At 27.3% G+C, this 18,737-nt stretch overlaps 1 protein-coding gene across 2 annotated transcripts in view; it reads left to right on the top strand.

The window, feature by feature from the left end:
• The window catches only part of LOC105847522 (uncharacterized), a 32,376-nt gene that overhangs the window by 11,018 nt on the left and 2,621 nt on the right, over positions 1–18,737 (top strand). For both annotated transcript variants that reach the window (XM_065809919.1, XM_065809918.1), the window contains exons 4-7: positions 4,718–4,942; positions 5,017–5,125; positions 5,229–5,360; positions 5,447–5,533. In XM_065809919.1, coding sequence (XP_065665991.1) covers positions 4,718–4,942; positions 5,017–5,125; positions 5,229–5,360; positions 5,447–5,533 — 553 coding nt within the window. The remainder of the gene's footprint in view (positions 1–4,717; positions 4,943–5,016; positions 5,126–5,228; positions 5,361–5,446; positions 5,534–18,737) is intronic.

Raw genomic sequence — 18,737 nt, 5'->3', positions numbered from 1 at the left:
CAATGTTATTTCTGATCAAATTGACCAAGCCCTTTTTCCCTTCTCTATCAGCCAATTTTGTTAATATATTTAATTTATTTCATTTTTTAAAAAAGTATAATATAATAATGGTAACCATTTATGTTTCTTATATGTTCTTATTAATTTTAAGTTTTATGTAAAATGCGATCTACTTACTAAATTGTAATTTTACTACATTTACTATAGTTATATTTATATTAATTTTTTTAATTATATTATTAAAATACTAATCCTAATTTTGAAAATACATTAAAGTATTAAAAAAAATTAATGTAACAAACTGAAATAAGCTGTATTTGCCTTTTTTAAGTACATATATAGTCCAAATTTGCAGAATTTTTTTCTACTGTAATTTTTTTTGCCAAAAAATCATTGTCTTCTTCAAAAAAATAATTTTCTTCAAAAAATCATTTTCTTCAAAAAAGCATTGTCTTCAAAAAATCATTGCTTTCTTCAAAAAATCATTATCTTCTTCAAAAAGTCATTGTCTTCTTCAAAAAATCATTATCTTCTTCAAAAAGTCATTGTCTTCTTCAAAAAATCATTTTCTTCTTCAAAAAGTCATTGTCTTCTTAAAAAATCACTGTCTTCTTCAAATAAAAATCATTGTTTTCTTCAAAAGAAAATCATTGTTTTCTTAAAAAATTCATTGTTTTCTTCAAAAGATCATTGTCTTCTTCAAAAAATCATTGTCTTCTTTAAAAATGGTAGTATCATCAGCGAACAATGTCACTTTATATGTGAGAATATCAGGAAGATTGTTAATGTATATTAAAAAGAGTATAGGGCCAAAGATTGAACCTTGTTGAATCCCTGAAGTTACAGGATATGAAGAAGAGTGCTGTCCATTGAAGACTATTTTATACTACGATTGGAAAGAAAGGATTTAATAAGACCAGCATGCCAAACTTTATCAAAAGCGTTAGCAAATCAGCTGTAGAACGAGAAGATCGAAATCAATATTGATGATCAGAAAGTAAGTTATTAGATTCAAGATAAGAGATTAAGTGTTTGTTAATGAAGGATTCAAAAACCTTGCAGGGAAGAAGACTAATAAGATGGCAGTTAAACGAATCAGATCGCTTTCCAGAATTCTTGAAAATACAGATGCCGCTTTCCAGCAGGCTGGATAACAAGACTCTGGTAAGCACTTGTTAAATAGTTTTGAAAGTATAGACGGCAGCTCAGGAGAACTCTTCTGCAAGACTATAACAGGTATGTTGTCCGAACCAAAAGCTGTAGCAGAGTCTATGCAGGAAATCACTTTAGATACAGAAGCTGGATTGATACAAATGTCAATCAATGGATCAACCTGATTGACAGCTATATCTGGTAGAACGCAACTAGTGAAATCAAGAGATGATATTGATGAAACGTTCTTAGCAAACAATTCAGTTTTGTCTTTAGGTGAGGTGACAAAGTCTGAACCATACAAGAGAGGTGGAATAACAGGTTTGCCCTTATTATTGATACTATTATTATTATTGATACTCTGATTCTCCAGAAATCACACGAGCCTAACTTTTGTGATGAAATACGAGACTGCATGACCTGAGAATAGCGGGCTTTGGCGTTAGAAAAAAACTTTATACAATGGTTTCTAGCAGTAATAAATAGACATCTGTTTTCTGTTTCAAGTAACGGTTTCAATTGGAAATTGCAGCAGCACAATGTGAGGAAAACCATGGAGAAGAGTGAGGCTTGACCTGGAATCGTAGAAAGGAAATAAAAGATTTCATTCCAGCCTGAATCCACAAAGTTATGTAAGAAGCACATTTGTCAGCAAAGACGAAGAATTTCTACCCAAGGGCCATCACAAAGAAAATCACAGAAAGAGTCCCAGTCAGCTTTAAGGTAGTTGTAAGAGGTATAATGATAGGGGGATTCAGATGATGAGGAAGAATGAGATAATAGTTTTAGAGAAATCAGACTGTGATCAGAAGCACCTCAGGGAGAATGTGGAGAAACTGAGCACTGACTAGGATCAGAAACAAGACATAAGTGAAGTAGAAAAGGTAAATAATTCGGGTTGGAAAGTCTGGAAAGCGAGTTGGAAAGTTGACTATTTGAGTTAGGGATTGAGAAAGGCAAAAGTTGTGGGCATTAACGCCTGCAGAGTCACTAACACTAGAGCCAAGCCGCTCAGTGTGATGAGCATTAAAGTCTCCAACAACTACAATATTGGCTGATGGATAAAGAAAGACGGCTTGGTCAATTTAATTAGAAATAACATTAAAAAGAGTGAAGTCTTGAGATGAAGGAGAACAATATAGAACAAAGAGAAAGACAATCGAGTGAAGTGGTGCTAAACCAAAGCACATAAAAGAATAGTCTGTGGATTCAAACCTAGTTTACCGACAAATGAGTGAATTGTTACGAATATAAATTCCCAGGCCAAGCATGTGACTATTGGAGTCTTTACGAATTAAAGGAAGATAACCATCAACACTAAGATCACAAGATAAGACAGCTGAACTCAAATTAGTCTCACAAAGAGCAGGTAGGTCTGCTGAACTTTGCAAGAGATATGACTCAACAGAAGAAAAGTTACTTCGAAGACCACAGATATTAGTGAATGATAGGTTTAGAGAACTTGGCGATGACGATGGTTGTTTGTGTTTTATAGTTTTTGCTACTTAAGTCATTTTTAAATTTGTTAAAGAACTTCACTTAAAGCATAGATAGAATTCAGTACACTATTTAATAGCTCAAGCAATTGCCTCATTACTATTAGTAAACCCTATGCTGTAACAAAAGGCTCCAAATGTAGCTCGACAATGCACACCAAAAGTAAGAATAGGGACACCATCCATGCGCAACCTGGCACTGTTAATACTTTGATATTTTTCAGCTTTTGATGAATTTAGTCTCTTTGAGAGCTACCACAGAGTTCCGGAAACCTGACTATCAGCCGGCCTCAGAACCATAAAACTGAGTTTTAGAGCTGTACCCTCATTAGGAGATAATAGAAGGAGTTGCCTAGTCATAAAAACAGAGACACAAGCAAAACCCATGCATTGATTCAAGAAGATCCAGCATTGAACATCTTAAACTCGAAACAATGTATTAAAAATACATCTGCCCCAGACTAATAGATAAGGAAGGGGTGCAGGGCTGGTCAACAAATAGTATCTGTTTACCCCTTGAGTCTTTGCCTAGGAGGCCTTCTACAAGACAGTAGCCGGATGCTTTTAACATCTGCCCAAGATGAGTATTTTTATCGAGACACTATTTCTATCTTATACTAAACAGAGAGTCTCAAGTAGGGCGTGTCAAATCAAGGAATACACAATCGTTTCATTGATTTAAAATCGACTAAACCTCTTTTTGTCATTTTTTTCGTCGAAAAAAATGACAGAAAAACATTCATCGTGTTTTCTTACTTCTACTTAAGCATAGATTGGCATTTGCTTAAAATTTGTAAAAACGGGCATGTAACTTTATATAATAAATGCGATTGATTTTTTTAAATTCTTTATATAAAGTTTTTTTATTTATTATATAAAAAACATATTTATTATAAAAAACAATAAGTTACTAAAATTTAAAACACATTTTCAACAACTTTAAAAGAAACCATGCTAATGCCTTCTTTAATAGGGTTACTTTTAAGTTTAATAATTAAGTATGCAACTGAAGAATGTAATTATGTTTTAGCACAGTTTTTTTATGCGTTTACATAAGCATAGTAAATTTTAGTTAAAATTAATGCATTTGCAATTACTTTAAAAGAAACCATGCTAAAACATATAACACCAATAATATGTTATTTTATTATTAAATAATTAATATTATTAATGTAATAATATCATATAAGTATTTAATAATAATTTAATATAACAACTTATCAAATACTTAATATTATATTATTATTTTTAAATGTTTAAAAAAATAAATGTCAAAACAATTTTTATTTTATTTTTAGTTCCCTATTATTAATAATTTCTTTAAGTTTATAAGTTTTTTTATAATTAAACAAAATTTAACAAACTAAATTGAGAAAAATTCACTATTTTGTAATAATGGATAACAGTTTACAGTCATAAGGTTATTGCATATTAGTTATCATCAAGTTGCGCGCACTTTGCAAATGCGTTGAAAATTGTTTTGAATTAATAAAAATCTGATAAAATTCAATAAGCATCTTTGATATATGTAGTTATTATATATCTTATTGAGTAGAATAAAAGTTAATTGAAAATAAAACTTATAATTTTATAAAAATAATTATAATTTGACATTATAATTTGATAAAAAATTAATTGAATTAAAAAAAAAATTGAAAGAATTAAAAATAAAACTGGTTTATTCATGGCCGACGACATGGGTTTCGAAGTGGAACCATCTATTTCTAAAAAAAGTTCCCTGTATCTAGAATTTTTTTTTTTTTAAACAAATAAAGAAACAAACGTCAATGTTTATTAAAAAAAAACGGTTTGTTGCACCATGCCCAAGGCAGGGGGTGTTTTAAGTCGGCTTTGGCTTCTCCTAGCCTTTGCCTAAAAATGCGTATCCTTTAAGGCAGCAGGATATGAAGTAGGTTTTACTGGGTTACATTTTACCAGTAGCAGGATAACCTGACCTGACCTTATTTTTGGTGCTTCTGCACCAAAGATAAATATAATAAACAATTAAATTAATTTTATACTTTAATTTATGACTCTTTGCTTTACTTTATCTTGTTTTTTTTTATAAGAGAAAATGTCAACATTTTGGGAGTATTCTTATGAACATTCATACTCTGAAAATGGCGATACAACATTTGCAGTAGACACTTTTAACAATAAATCTGTCAACACCTCACCTGAGTCTGCCTTCAATATCCGTGATGAAAGATTTGTTATTGTAAACATTGCTGGGCAACGTCGCATAGTAGACTTGCAGTTAATAGAACAATATGTTAAGTTAATTTCCCATGGAGGTAACTTGTAAACTTTGTTTTAATCTCTTTTTTTGTTTATTTTAATACATTTCAAAAACAGTTATTATTACTAGGAGACCATTATGTCAACGATGAAAGGCGTGTCATTATTGTAATTAATGCATATCATCTTCCTAAAGCTAACATTGAAAATTATCAAATAGTAATGGAGCAGTTATTCTAGTAAGCTTTCACACAAAAAATAAATTTTTTATATCTTTGTGTTGACACAAATTATTTCTTATTAATATTCTTAAGGCAGAATTATTTGATTGTTTGTTTTCAGCTACTGCATCCATGCAGTTACCTTGCTTGTTATAGACACCTATGAAATAGTGTTTTTTAACTCAAATGTTTCTGCAGAGCAACGACCTAATCGTGATTGGATTAAGAATGTGTATAGTTTTGTTCAGTACAGGTTTATAAAGTTTTGTTTAATTAAAAAATATATGTTTCTAAATTCTACAAATTTCACAGTTTATAACATTACCAACTAAATTTCAGGTTTCGAAAACAACTGAAAAAAGTTTATTTTGTTCATCCTTCTTTGTGGCTTAAGGCAATGATAAAGTTTTGCAGTCTTTTTGTCAGGTAACTCACTAAATATAATTATATATATAGAGTTTGCAAGTTTTGCATCAAATATGTTTTAATTTGAATAATCCAACTTTCTTGTTATTTCAATATTTGAAGAAGTAAGTTTTCTGAGTAAATTAGGAGGTTGTTTAAATGCCAATTGGATGAATATCATAAAAGATAATTTTAACTTTTTCATTAGAAAAAACTTTAAGTAAAAGGTTTGCTTTAGTAACATAAGGTTGACAATTAAGATATATGCTGTAGAAGGTTGTCGCTAAAGGAAATATTTCTTTAAATTTCTTAATTATTCATATATATATATATATATATATATATATATATATATATATATATATATATATATATATATATATATATATATATATATATATATATATATATATATATATATATATATATAGCCCTCGGAATTAGGAAAAATGGGGTCAGCAATAATATGTCGACCTTAATTGTTTAGAGAGCGGCATCAGGTGGGCAAAAAAAGTTTGATAAAAAGGTTTTGCAATAAAACATAGAAATATATAAAATTATTATTATTTTTTAATATATATATATATATATATATATATATATATATATATATATATATATATATATATATATATATATATATATATATATATAAAATTTAGTTATAATTTAATTAAAGTTTTTGATTTTAAGTTTTCTAAATTAAATTATAGTTTAATTTAAAATAGTTTAAACTAAATTGTTTCTGACATTTGATATTCACAAATTCACAAATAAATAAAGAACAAATTATTAATTATAAAAAACGGAGTATTAATGAAATTCACTTGAGCACTTGCAGAGGTTTAATTAAACTATAATAATAAAGATAATTAGAGCAGGATATTAACAAAGAACAGAACATTAATAAAGAACTGAACATTAATGAAGTTTACTTCAGTACTTGCCAAGGTTTAATTACACAAGAATAATATAGATAGAATATTAACAGAATATTAACAAAGAGCAGAACATTAATGAAATTCACTTCAGTACTAGCTGAGGTTTAATAACAAAAGAATAAGTTCAGTCATCATAGAATAAAATTTTGTATTCCCCATAGTTAATTCAAGAAGTATTTTCTAAATTGAGAAAATACAAAAGTGTATAAAGAAAACTTGTTATAAAATAAGAAAATCTCCCATCACAAAATATCTTCCAAATTTTTAGGAAAATTTTACATTTTTATTTTTCAATAAAATTTAGAATCATAAAAACTAAAGAATTATAAAAAAATAAACTAAAAAATTATAAAAAGTTCTGAAGTCAATAGTAATTAACTTTATCAAGCTTATGAAATAAACTTGCTTGATAAAAATGAAGAAAATAGTATCATATTAATTTTTTCAGGTAACAAAAGTAATTACTCATAGAGGCTCAACAATTTTTTAAAACCTAAAACTAATATAAAAAACTAAATAATAAAATATCTGAAGTTTAATATTAAAATTTAGTGATAGGACAATACATTCTGGCATTTAAACTTAGTTTTCTTTAAAGCTGTACTAATCTACTGATTTCTAATTTTACACTTTAATTTGATACAAGGTAGAACACTCTGCTTATAATCAATGAAGATCCAGGAAAGTAAATGCGCCCTATAGCAAGAGACCTGCAGATATTGAATCCAACCATTTACATAATTGTTTATCCATTTATTTAACAATGAAATTAAAACTTTAAATATAATTTATAAAATAAAATAAACAAATTTAAAACAAATATATTAAGGCAAGGAAATAATAAAAAGAGTAATATTATAATAAAAAAAAAGTAATAGGAACAATAATATTAAAAAAATTGGAATCAGAACAAATATATTAAAGGAGTAAGACTAACAAAAAAGAGAGGGAATAAATGAATAAGATAAGTTAAGTGAGAAAAAATATATGAAAAAACACAAATTTCAATGACATAAGTTCAGAAGGATGGGGTTTAATTTCCGTAGACAAATATAAAAAATGAAAATAAAAGAAAACAAAAATAAAAATAATACACACACTACTACATATAATATTAAACCCTATATTATACAATACATATATTATACAATACATATATTATACAATACATATATTAATTTAACAATAGTAGATAGTATGATATAGAAAAAGCAACAACAACTAAATTGACAGAGAAAAAGCAACAACAACTAAATCGACAGAGAAAAATGCAAAAAAAATAAATAAAATTAACTTTTATATACATAAATGCACAACATAAAAACAATGTTCAAAATCATTTAAAATTGTTCTTTTTCTTTTCTTTCCATAAAATATTGGTGGTAGAATAAATTTTAGTTATTATTATTTTCCATTTTTGAAGTTTTGTCTTATAACTTTGTTTTTATTTGTTTCGGTTTTTTTTTATTTTTTTTTATTTTTATTTATTTAAGACCTTTATTTATGTTTTTACACTTGTTTTTTTTTTTAACTTTTCACCATTAAACAAATACTTTCTCCATTGCGATGAAACTATAAGGTATCTGCTAGGTGTCTGATTAACACTTTCCTTATTTGTGTGGTAACATCAGGAATAGTATCATACACCTTCACATTGCCCAGTGGGCCAAGATTGACATTAAATGGACAAAAAGTTATAACTCCTTTATTTTTAAAGATTTTTTTAATAAGTTTTTATTAGTGACTCTAGTCATCATAAAGATCTTTTTTTTTTTTAAAAAGTTGTGTTTGTTTTTTTACAGATTTAGGCACCCTAAACGCCCTAATAGAAAAGGGTGTAAACTAACTTTTGATTGTTTTTAGAAACAGTTTTTCCCAGATTCAAAGCATTAATTAGTTAAAATGTTTGTTACTTGTTGGACCCCTTCTTATAAACAAAGAAACATTTATTTATTAGAAATTTTATCAGAAATCAAAGTAAAAATATACAAAACTTTAAATTAAAAAAAAGTTACATTAAAAGTTTAATACTATCTTTGTTTCAAGTTCTTTAATACATCTCGAACTCCTTCTCAGAGAGCTAATAAGTGAATCTGAACTGCACATAATCTTCGCATAACTTCTTCATTGATATCATTTTTTTAATAACAATTTCTTTAGCATCCTCTACGCTAACTGCCACTTTCTTAATTTAATTCTATAACTTATATGAAGGCAGCATTCGAAGCACCTAATCCATGCATGTAATGTGCTTAATCCAAGCTCAGTGGAAACTGTATTAGAGATTTTTGAAAAAGGGTTATTCCATGTCAAATCAACCCAAAAAAAAATTTTCGGCACCATGCCATCTCAGATTTTGATGATTTTTGGTATACGAGCTTAAATTAATGAAAAAAAACTTCACTCTAAATATTAGTGTCTGACTCCTTACAGTTTCAAAGATAACGATACTCAGTTCCAATCTCTTTTTTGATTATTCTTTTCAGCGCCATTTACTTTTTAAGCTAATTACATAATACAATTAGCTTTAACTTTTACTTACTCAATAGTGTTGAAAATTTTTAAAAAGATTTTTAGAATCTCAGGTACAGTTCTAATTTATAAAATTGTCCATTTCTAGAAGGCTGACAATATGGCCTTGAAGGGTAAAATGGATGCTTTTAAATGGATAAATCTAACTTGAAAGTCTTTATTTTTAACATCAACATCCTCCACTAGTCCAATTCATGGGTTGTTATTATAAATCAAACATGCAAGCATTTCAATGCTTATATTAGGTAATCAATTTTTAGTCTCATCAGTTTGAAAATTAAAAACAAATGAATACTTTTTTTGTTCAGAAACAACTTTAGTTGTTACTTATTGGAATGAAATTCTGATAGCTGCGGGTGCTTGGTAATGTTTTTGTTGAAAATCTTGAATTATCATGTTGATTTGAATTATCATGTTTGACTCCTTAGATACGTATCAAAAACTAATTCCTATGATTTCATTTTGGCAAAAAAAAACATTCTAGATGCTGTAAGTATATGATTTGTTGTTGCTCAATGAAGGCTAACAATTTAAGTCTTTTTACAGTCCCACCAATACAATCACAGGGTGATTTACCATGACTTGTTGCAAAGAAAAACCATTTCATAGCAAAATCTTGCTCATATATTTATGAAGTGTTCTTAGTTTTGTACTTGCCAGCAAACCCATCTGAAAAGTAATGAACAGTTTCTATTTGATGAAAAGTATTGCTTTTAATATATTCCATTGTTAACTTCATTGCATGATATACCATATCTACGTCATGCAGTAAATCATCTGAGATGAAACATATTGAATCACATTTGAGGACATTGTTTACTTTATAATAAACTACTGTAGGATGCAATATTGTTTGAATTTTGTTCCAGTGAAAAATCTGTACTTTGTCTTGTACAACAAATTCATAATTTTCTCAAAAATCATAAAGAACAATGACATCAGTACTACTTAACTTATTTTTTAATTTCTATGAAAAATCAGCAATGTATGATTGTTTTGCAATGTAAGAATGAATAGTAAGTTTTTGTAACTTATTTATTAAAGTATTAATAAAGGTACTTGATTTCTGACTTACTAGCTCAGATCAGTGTGTTGTCTTTCATTGTTTGTAATCTATACAATAACCATCATCTTCATCAGTATCTTCTTGAGAGTAGAACTCATTTTCAAGATAATGTCTTAATATAGAATCTTCTGGACACAAAGGGCAACAATGTATCATGCAGTTCTTGTTAGCCCTACTACAAACAAGCATATCAATAAGTTCATGATAAACCTTTGATAATTCAACTGCACTAATCATTAACTTAACATTTTGATGGTAGATACGCAAACAGTATGTTTGTGAGTATATATAATAGTAGGCGCTCACACTGTAATGCACCATTTTTGACAGTTTGAGCAAAAGTGAGAAAAACAAGTCTTTATTTCAGGATAACTGGTTTTAAACTTAGCATACAGTAAATACACATACATACAAATGAGATATTTCTTTTCTTTTTTTTTTCAGGGAAAGATAAAATATCATTTTTCAGCAGCAGTTTGCATGATATCTGCACCATATAATTAGTAACATTAAATTCTTTTTCTATACATTTGTTAGACCAAGGTATTGGAACCAGTAGTAATTGAATTTTCTGATTCCATTTGAAAGTTAACATATTTTCTTTAATTTTTCCTATAAGTATATCCATATTATTTGCTTTACATTTAACTTCCTTAGATAATTTATTGAAGGAATCTTCTTGGCTTAACTGATCAGCATCTTTATTTAAAATCCTTGCAATATCTAACTTTACTGTTTTGAACATGTAATGACTTCTTTTTACCGAGAGCAACTCTTGAGTGACTATTTATAGCATGCATTTTGAGAGGACATAAGTTCATAGCCATCAAAAAAAAGTTGAGATTTAAAAAGTTTATTTATTTTCATCTTCATAAATCTGTCTGCAAGTTGGTTCTAGTCCATCATACATAAATGGTATTTTAATTATACATTAGGGACATATCTTTTCTTTATTATATAATTTTATTTATTAATCCAATTGAACATCTTTCTTTATCATTAATGTTTTTATAATATTTTTAAGTTCTGTAAGAAATGATTTTAAAATAATTATTTGAAGATTCGTGAATAGAAATTCATTAAACATAAAGGTTGTATAAAGTGAATCTTTTATGTGAAATGCAAACAAGTTTATATATTAGAACTATACCTGAGATTCTAAAATCTTTTTAAAAAAATGCAAAAAAAAAATGTATATGATTTTTTTTTCGTCATTAAATAATAATTTTTCTTAATTTTTTTTATAAAACATTCAATGCAAAAAAATCAGATTCAAAAAAGAAAACCTTTTTTTTAATAAGGAGCTTGTTATATATAGAACCATCAAAAAAATTTTCAGAATCATATCTTTTAGGCATCTCAAGATATACTTCTTTTTGTATGGGGCATCAAAAAACTTATAAAAAGTGTTACACCATTTTGAAATTGAATTATCATAAAGAAGCTTCAATTTTTTTATTGTTTTAGGTTTTAGGTATCATTTTTGAGTTCATTTTTCTTAAAAAATATTTAGGTACAAATTTTCAACACTATTGAGCAAGTATTTCATAAGTTAAAGCTAATTGTGTTATGTAATTAGCTTAAAAAGTAAATAGCACTGAAAAGAATAATCGAAAAAGAGATTAGGACTGAGTATCGTTATCTCTGAAGCCGTAAGGAGTCAGACACTAATATTTAGAGTGAAGTTTTTTTTCATTAATTTAAGCTTGTATACCAAAAATCATCAAAATCTGAGAAGGCACGGTGGCAAGCATAAATTGAATTGAATGACCCAAAAGCAACATTTGGATTGTTCATGTTTAAAGGGGTCAGTCCACAAATACTACATACTTTAAAAGAATTACTTAAAGGCAAAACAATAGTAGCCACTTTTCCATCTATCATTGTGGGTTCTAACTTATGTTTAAAGGAATAAAAGTATTCTAACTTATAAATAAAGGAATTAAAGACAGTTGGTTTCAAATTACAGTTCTTGAAGGAAGTATTTTCTTGCATAATAACCTTAGCACTTTCTTTTATGTATTGAAATCAAGGCCTTCTTAACCAGCTCATTTTCCATAAAATTAGCAAAGGCCGAATTTTATAAAACATTCTAAATATAACTAAGTAAACTAAATTGTCAGAAGGTTCTCTTAGTCTTCCCCTGTTAAAAGAACTAAACAAAGCTCCATGTTTTTAAAACATATTAAAGGTGACTGTTTCCTCTGAAATTGTAATTGTAATTAAACTGTATAAAATGTAATTCTAGAGGTTTGAAAGTAATAAAACTTGCAATATATAAAAGCTCTTGTTTTGACAACAGATCTTCACAATTTTCAAATATTGACATAACAAATTCCACATCAAGCTCTTATTTACAGTGGTGGTGAGCAGGATGAAATATTGTAAGATCTGCTTGCTCGTTTAGCAATTTTTTAGTTTTATCAATTTTTGAGTAACATTTTGCACAGTTTTCAGATATGTGCCACCTGACCCTTGCCAATATTTCCCAAATCGTTTTTCTAGCGCATCTGATTGCATGTCTTAACAATACGTAAGATACACCGCAGTTCAACAAATACTTTGCACAGCTTGCTGATCTTTAAGAAGTTTTTTGCAAAGCACTCACAGTATTCATGGTTAACTTTTTAACTCTTAATTTTGAATTTACTCATTTCAAATTTTCAGATAATTAAGAAATATAGTTCTCTAAGAAATCTATTTGCCAATCATTGACTGAAGAAATAGGCTTTCTTCGAATATTATTTAATCTAATACTAGATCTATCATTTAAATTTAAATCAAACAACTAAAATCCTCATTAAAACTATACTTCTCTGTATTATATTGTTTTTTTTTATTTGATGTGACACGTGTGAATTTTTATTAACTGTAGTAGTAAATTTCAATTGCTTTTTTGAAAGAAAAAAAAAATTTTGCTGCATTTTGACAAACATTTTTTGATATAATAATTGTAAAAAAAAACACTTCGAAGATTTTAAGAAGGAATGTTTGATAAAACAAACAAAACTTTGAACTTCAAAATAAAATACTTTGAGTCAAACAAGTCAAAAAAAAAATTTTTAAAGTTGATATATTTGTTTGTTTTTATCAAAAAATTTATTATTTGTATAACATGTGCTAAACAGGTAAAATAAACATATAGTTATAAAAGTGAGATTCATTTTTAACTAAAGTCAGTAAACTCTTTAAATCTTTGTTACAATTAACTTATTTCTAAACGTAAAAATAATTCTAACAATATTTGCTCCCAAATTTTAATCAAAATGTATTGTCTTAACAAAGTTCTTTATTTGTTTCTGAAGTTTGTTTACAAACGCAAAAATAAAAAATAGTTTTAACCGTTAAAAAGTCGGTCTTCGCTAATTTTTTGGAAAATCAGCTGTTACGGCCTGTTTAAGAAGGCCTTAATTGAAATTGTACTGGACTGCAATAAATTGTAAAGGATTGTTTTTCAATAGTCCATAATGATTCACCACATTCTTCAATATAAAGTTTAATTGGAACGATGCAGGATAGAAATAAAGATTGTTCTTCAACATAATTGATACTTATCTTGTCTTCTGTACTCTGTGTATTGATTGGCTGGTTGAACCATCAAGTCCTACTTAGTGTATAAAGATAAAAATAGATTTCTCAGGAACCTTTATAGATTCATTGAGTGTTTTTAACAACCTGTATGTAGTTTGGTCAATAAGGCTCTGTAAATCAACTGAGGCTGAATAATTAGCTGTTTGATTCCACAACATCGTATGCATAAATCTTTTTCTTCTCTTACTTCATTATAAGTTGGATACATTTTGTTTTCTTTAGAAATTGCTCCAATGCTAATTGTTTAGTAATCAGCTTTACTAAGTTGGTAGTCCAAAATCAAAGCTAATGCTACCTCTCCAGTATACATTGTTGTTGAATTAACTGCACCATCTTTCTCTAATTTTAATATTTGCTTCACAACCTTAAGTGTAAATATGTAAATTTGAAAAGTGAAATGAATACAATCCACTAAGAAAAATCATCCGTTGAATCTTGGAGATTTTTCTTAGTGGATTATATTCATCTCACTTTTCTTGGAGGTGTTGATGTACCTCAGCATTGCTAAACCTTTTTTCCTCTTTTGGTTTCAAAATAATTGAGTAAAATAATTCCCCTCTTTTGACAGCAATCTTTGTTTTTTCTGCTCTCCTCTTCTTTGTTTTCTCAGCTTGGGTAAATGGTATAGAATTTGCTCCTGGTAGTCTTCCATAGACAACTAATTTAAATTAAAATATTAGACAATTGTATTTAATATAAACACTTGCTAAAATGTAAATAAATAGTAAAAAACATCATGAGTCCATTACTTTAATTTTTATGAAGTATTATAGCCAAGCTCAAGTTTTGGCCCTTGTCTAGTTTATCTGTTTCAAAACATGCATGATTGCATGTTTTGAAACAGATAAACTACATTGCAAAACAAACAAGTATTTTTTGTTCTTTTTCTAACCAGATTTTGTAATCTAACTCAATTTTTTTGTTAAATTGTTTAAAAAATAATTTGAAGTCTATGTCAGAGATCCCTGTAACTTTATAAGCATCAGGGTCAGTAACTGATTTGATTAATTTGTTTTCCAAAGCATGAAACAGTTTTCGAGTAATTTCTTTATTTTTCATAATGATTTTTAATAATTAAAAGCATAATTGATAATTAACTGAAATAAGTTTAAGTTTATAAATAAAAAAACCACATTACTTAATAAAGTGAAATAGCATTAAATTTTATTGTTTCTTGTAGTTTTCGTAATTGCAATTAATTATTTAGAGTTCATACTTTTCAACAATGTGCTTTGAGCAAATGAAAATGACAAACAAGTTGTATGTTTAAAACCTGTTAAAATTTAATTTGCGCAACTTTGCGCAAGATATTTTAAATAAGAAACCTTCTACAATATTAAGACAATGTAAAAAAGTTATTCCCATAGTGGGGAAGCATGGACAAAAAAAGATCTTGAGCCTTTTGTTGTAACTTTTTATTATATTTTGTTATACTTTAACTGTCATATTTAAAGTTAAGATAAAGGTATAAAAAACGAGATTATTTTTATTTGTTAAGTTTTCTAAAATAAAACATGTACTCTGATATTGAGTTTCTAACAATCCTGAAATCCCAGGATTAAGCATTTCCGGATATTTTTTTAATCATTTTTGGTTGAACATTTTTAAGTTAAACTTTCTTCATTTGAGATTTGACTATTTTCATATTGAAAACTCCTGAGTTATTTTTTCTTGCTCGATTGCAATCAAATTTGAACTATACAAATTCGAAATTTTTGCAATTATGTTTATGAATAATTGGATTGGATTTATTATAATAATTGAAATTGGATTGCAATTTCATTCTTAAATTTTTTTGGTGCTTAGTTGCATTTATTCAGGTTTCTTTTAATTTTTATGTTGATTAGACATTATTTGTAAGTATTCTAATTGAAAAATGATTTTAAAAATTAGAGGCCGCTCAACAAAAGGTCTCTATACATACATATTTTCTGTTCATAAAATTAACCTCACACCAGATACTATTTTAGCAAACACACCAGATGAACCACCAACAAAATTAACCAAAGTTTGCCAATTATTTTCTGATATTGGAGCCAGAAGAAAAATCACTTCCTGCAACACTTGCACAATTAACAGCCCTTGATGGGATTTCAAATTTTTAACCACAACAGTCAACACAATGCCTAAAATGGTTGTAGATTACAGCATTTTAATTACTGAAATAGCTGGAGGGAAAAAACCTGATGTTGGTGTAAGAGAAAGATTTTCTTCATCTTTTGATGAATGGATATCACTACATAACCGTTGCTACATAAATAATTTGCATGCACGAGTTTGTCAGTTCTGGAGTTTAGTCTTAATTCGTGTAAGAAGATCAATGTCTGCAGATAAGTGTATAAATATTAGAACTAAAGCTTGCACAACATGGACTTGATTTGTGAAAAGATATTGTTTGTATTACGACTGACGGAGCAAGTGTGATGAAAAAAGTTAAGAAAGTATTACTGGAAAATCAACAATTATGTTTTCCCCACGGTGTGCAACTGGCCGTTATTGAAGTACCATATCAAAAGCAGAATATAGAAAGAGAAATACATCCTCATTTCAACAAAGACGACAATCAGATATAGAAGACGATTTTTCAGAGAGTAACTCTTGTGAGGATGATAATTTTTATGACAACAATAAATTGGTTCAACGCTTCTATTTATTAAAAAATTGTACACAAAAGGCATTAATAGACATAAGCCTACCGGAAGGTGAATCTTTGGCTTTATCTAATAGTGAGACTAAAACTGTATCTGCTATCATTAATGTGCTAGTCCCAGTAAAAGCAACAGTTGAGACCCTTTGCTGTCGGGATACTAATTTGTTTACAGCCGATGTTTCCATAACTTTTATGTTAAAAAAGCATTATAAGTCAAAAGTTGCATTCATCCCTTGTTCTTCGAATGCAACTAAGGTGTACCGATGTAAGTGGGATCCTTCTGTATCAGCACAGTGGTATAGCCAACATTCAATTTGAATCTGAAATTTAGCTGATAACAGTTCCATCTTCAATAAAATGTCACAAATTAATAGTTGAGTTACTTGAAAGTAGACGCTTCAAACTCAGCTATATCATTAACAGCTTATGAGTCTGAATCTGAATTTAAATTTTCTGTTTCAAATGAGGCACTGATCGCAATTGTTTCTGATTCTTCTGACTCTCCATCTGTATCAAAATAAATTTTTTTGCTCTTGAAAAGTGCAAAGAATAACAGATGAACTTAATAAAGCTACAGGTCTTGTTTTAAATAAAAAATGTTCAATGCATTAGCTTAATATTTGACGTCATAAAATTCTTTTTATTTTTTTATTTTTTAAAATAACTTTTTTTAAATACTGCAATAGTATTAATTATCGCAAAATGTGTTAAAAGTTATTTAACGGCTTTTTTATTATTACATAAAGGAATGTTTGTTTTTTTTTATTGTTTTTTTTTAATTATAAATATTTAAATTTAATATTGCATTTTCAAAAATGTTTAATAATAACAAATTTTTTTCTTTTTCTGACATTCGCATAAATGAATTATAATATGTTAAATTTTTGTATTGCTTTGCAATTACAAATAATTTTTTATTTTAAAAAAATTAGCAAGTAACAAATAAAAAAATAATGTTAATTTATTTACTTTATTTATTAAAAGTTTATTATTTTATTAACAATTTTGTTGTGAAAGCAAAGATTTTTCCAAACATCATTTATAAAAATTGTTATAAAATATTGCTGCATATATCGTTTATATAAAAATGATCGCTGCGATTTAACTTGTGTTATATAAAAAAAAGTTTAACTTATGTTTTGAGCGAGTTTTCGATGCAGTCGTTTATTTAAAATTTACTTTTACGTAAAACAAAAAAATGTTTAGGAAGGAAAACCAAAAAAACAATTGGGATAAAAATGAGCTAATTTTTTTTAAGAACAAATAAAATTTCAATATTGAATAATATTTAGTAATATTTTTAAATAAATTTGACAGTTAAGTGAAACCGAAGCATTAACTTTAGTTTTAATAAACTTAAATATTTTTTTAAATCAAAATGAAATTATATATTTTTTTAAATCTAAATTAAATTATTTTTTTTTTACCAGCATAAAATTATATATTTTTATTAAATTAGTTTTCAATTAAGTCATATTTTTTATCAGAATTAAATTATGTTTTTATGACTTTTTTTGCCCAGCAACCAATTCGATGTGAGACACTGCCGGTGAAAATTCAAAAAGAAATGCTCTTGTTTAAAAATGGAGGAACATGTCATGATTTTTTGCAAAAAGCGTACAACTTTTAGCGTACTACTAAAGTTTAGAATTTTTTCAGCAGCCGGTCTTTTTGCATCAAAAATAAGAAAACATCTGGGCGATGAAACTTTGAATGTGCTCTGCTTCCTCAAAATGATTTTAAAAATAATCAAAAAGTAATTACATATGTATTTTATATCTATACAAACAACAAATTCTTTATAATTTAATAAGTATGTATAATATTAAAAACCAAAGAATTTCCTTGTATAATATTAAAAACCAAAAAATTTCCTTGTAATTCAATAAATAATTTTTTCTAAACATATTTTAAATTTATTAATAATTTTATTAAAATTTCACTTAAATAATGTGTTAAAATCTTTCAAAAACAGGTATTTAAAAATCCCGGGGTTAATCCCGGGATCCCAGGATTAGGTAGATGTAATCCCGAAATCCCAGGATTGAAAATATAGCTCGGAATTACAAACTCTAATTGAGACTAAAAAATTTTAATTAAATCAAAGAAAACTCCGCTTACGAGGTAAAATTCAATTTTATGAGTATTTTCACTTTTTTTTTCTAAAAAAAAAAAGGTTTTTTAAATGAATGAGCTTGAAAACTTTCTTAGGACTCCTCAAACAAAAATATTTAAACGACAGATTTTTTTATTGTGGGGAATTTACTTGATGAGCACATTCCAGAAATTATGGTTGCTCTAACATTGTATTCCTTCAACATAATGATTTCCTCCAATATGATACAATCTTCCAAAATGATGATTTCTTTCAGAATTTAATACTTTAAATCAAAAACAATAATGTTAAATCATAACATTAGAATCATGGCTGTTTAAAATTAATAA

The sequence above is a fragment of the Hydra vulgaris genome, chromosome 11 (genome assembly GCF_038396675.1).
Source record: "Hydra vulgaris chromosome 11, alternate assembly HydraT2T_AEP".
Taxonomy (NCBI): Eukaryota; Metazoa; Cnidaria; class Hydrozoa; order Anthoathecata; family Hydridae; genus Hydra; species Hydra vulgaris.
The sequence above is the reverse complement of the archived record's forward strand: the minus strand, read 5'-3'. Positions and strand labels throughout refer to the sequence as shown.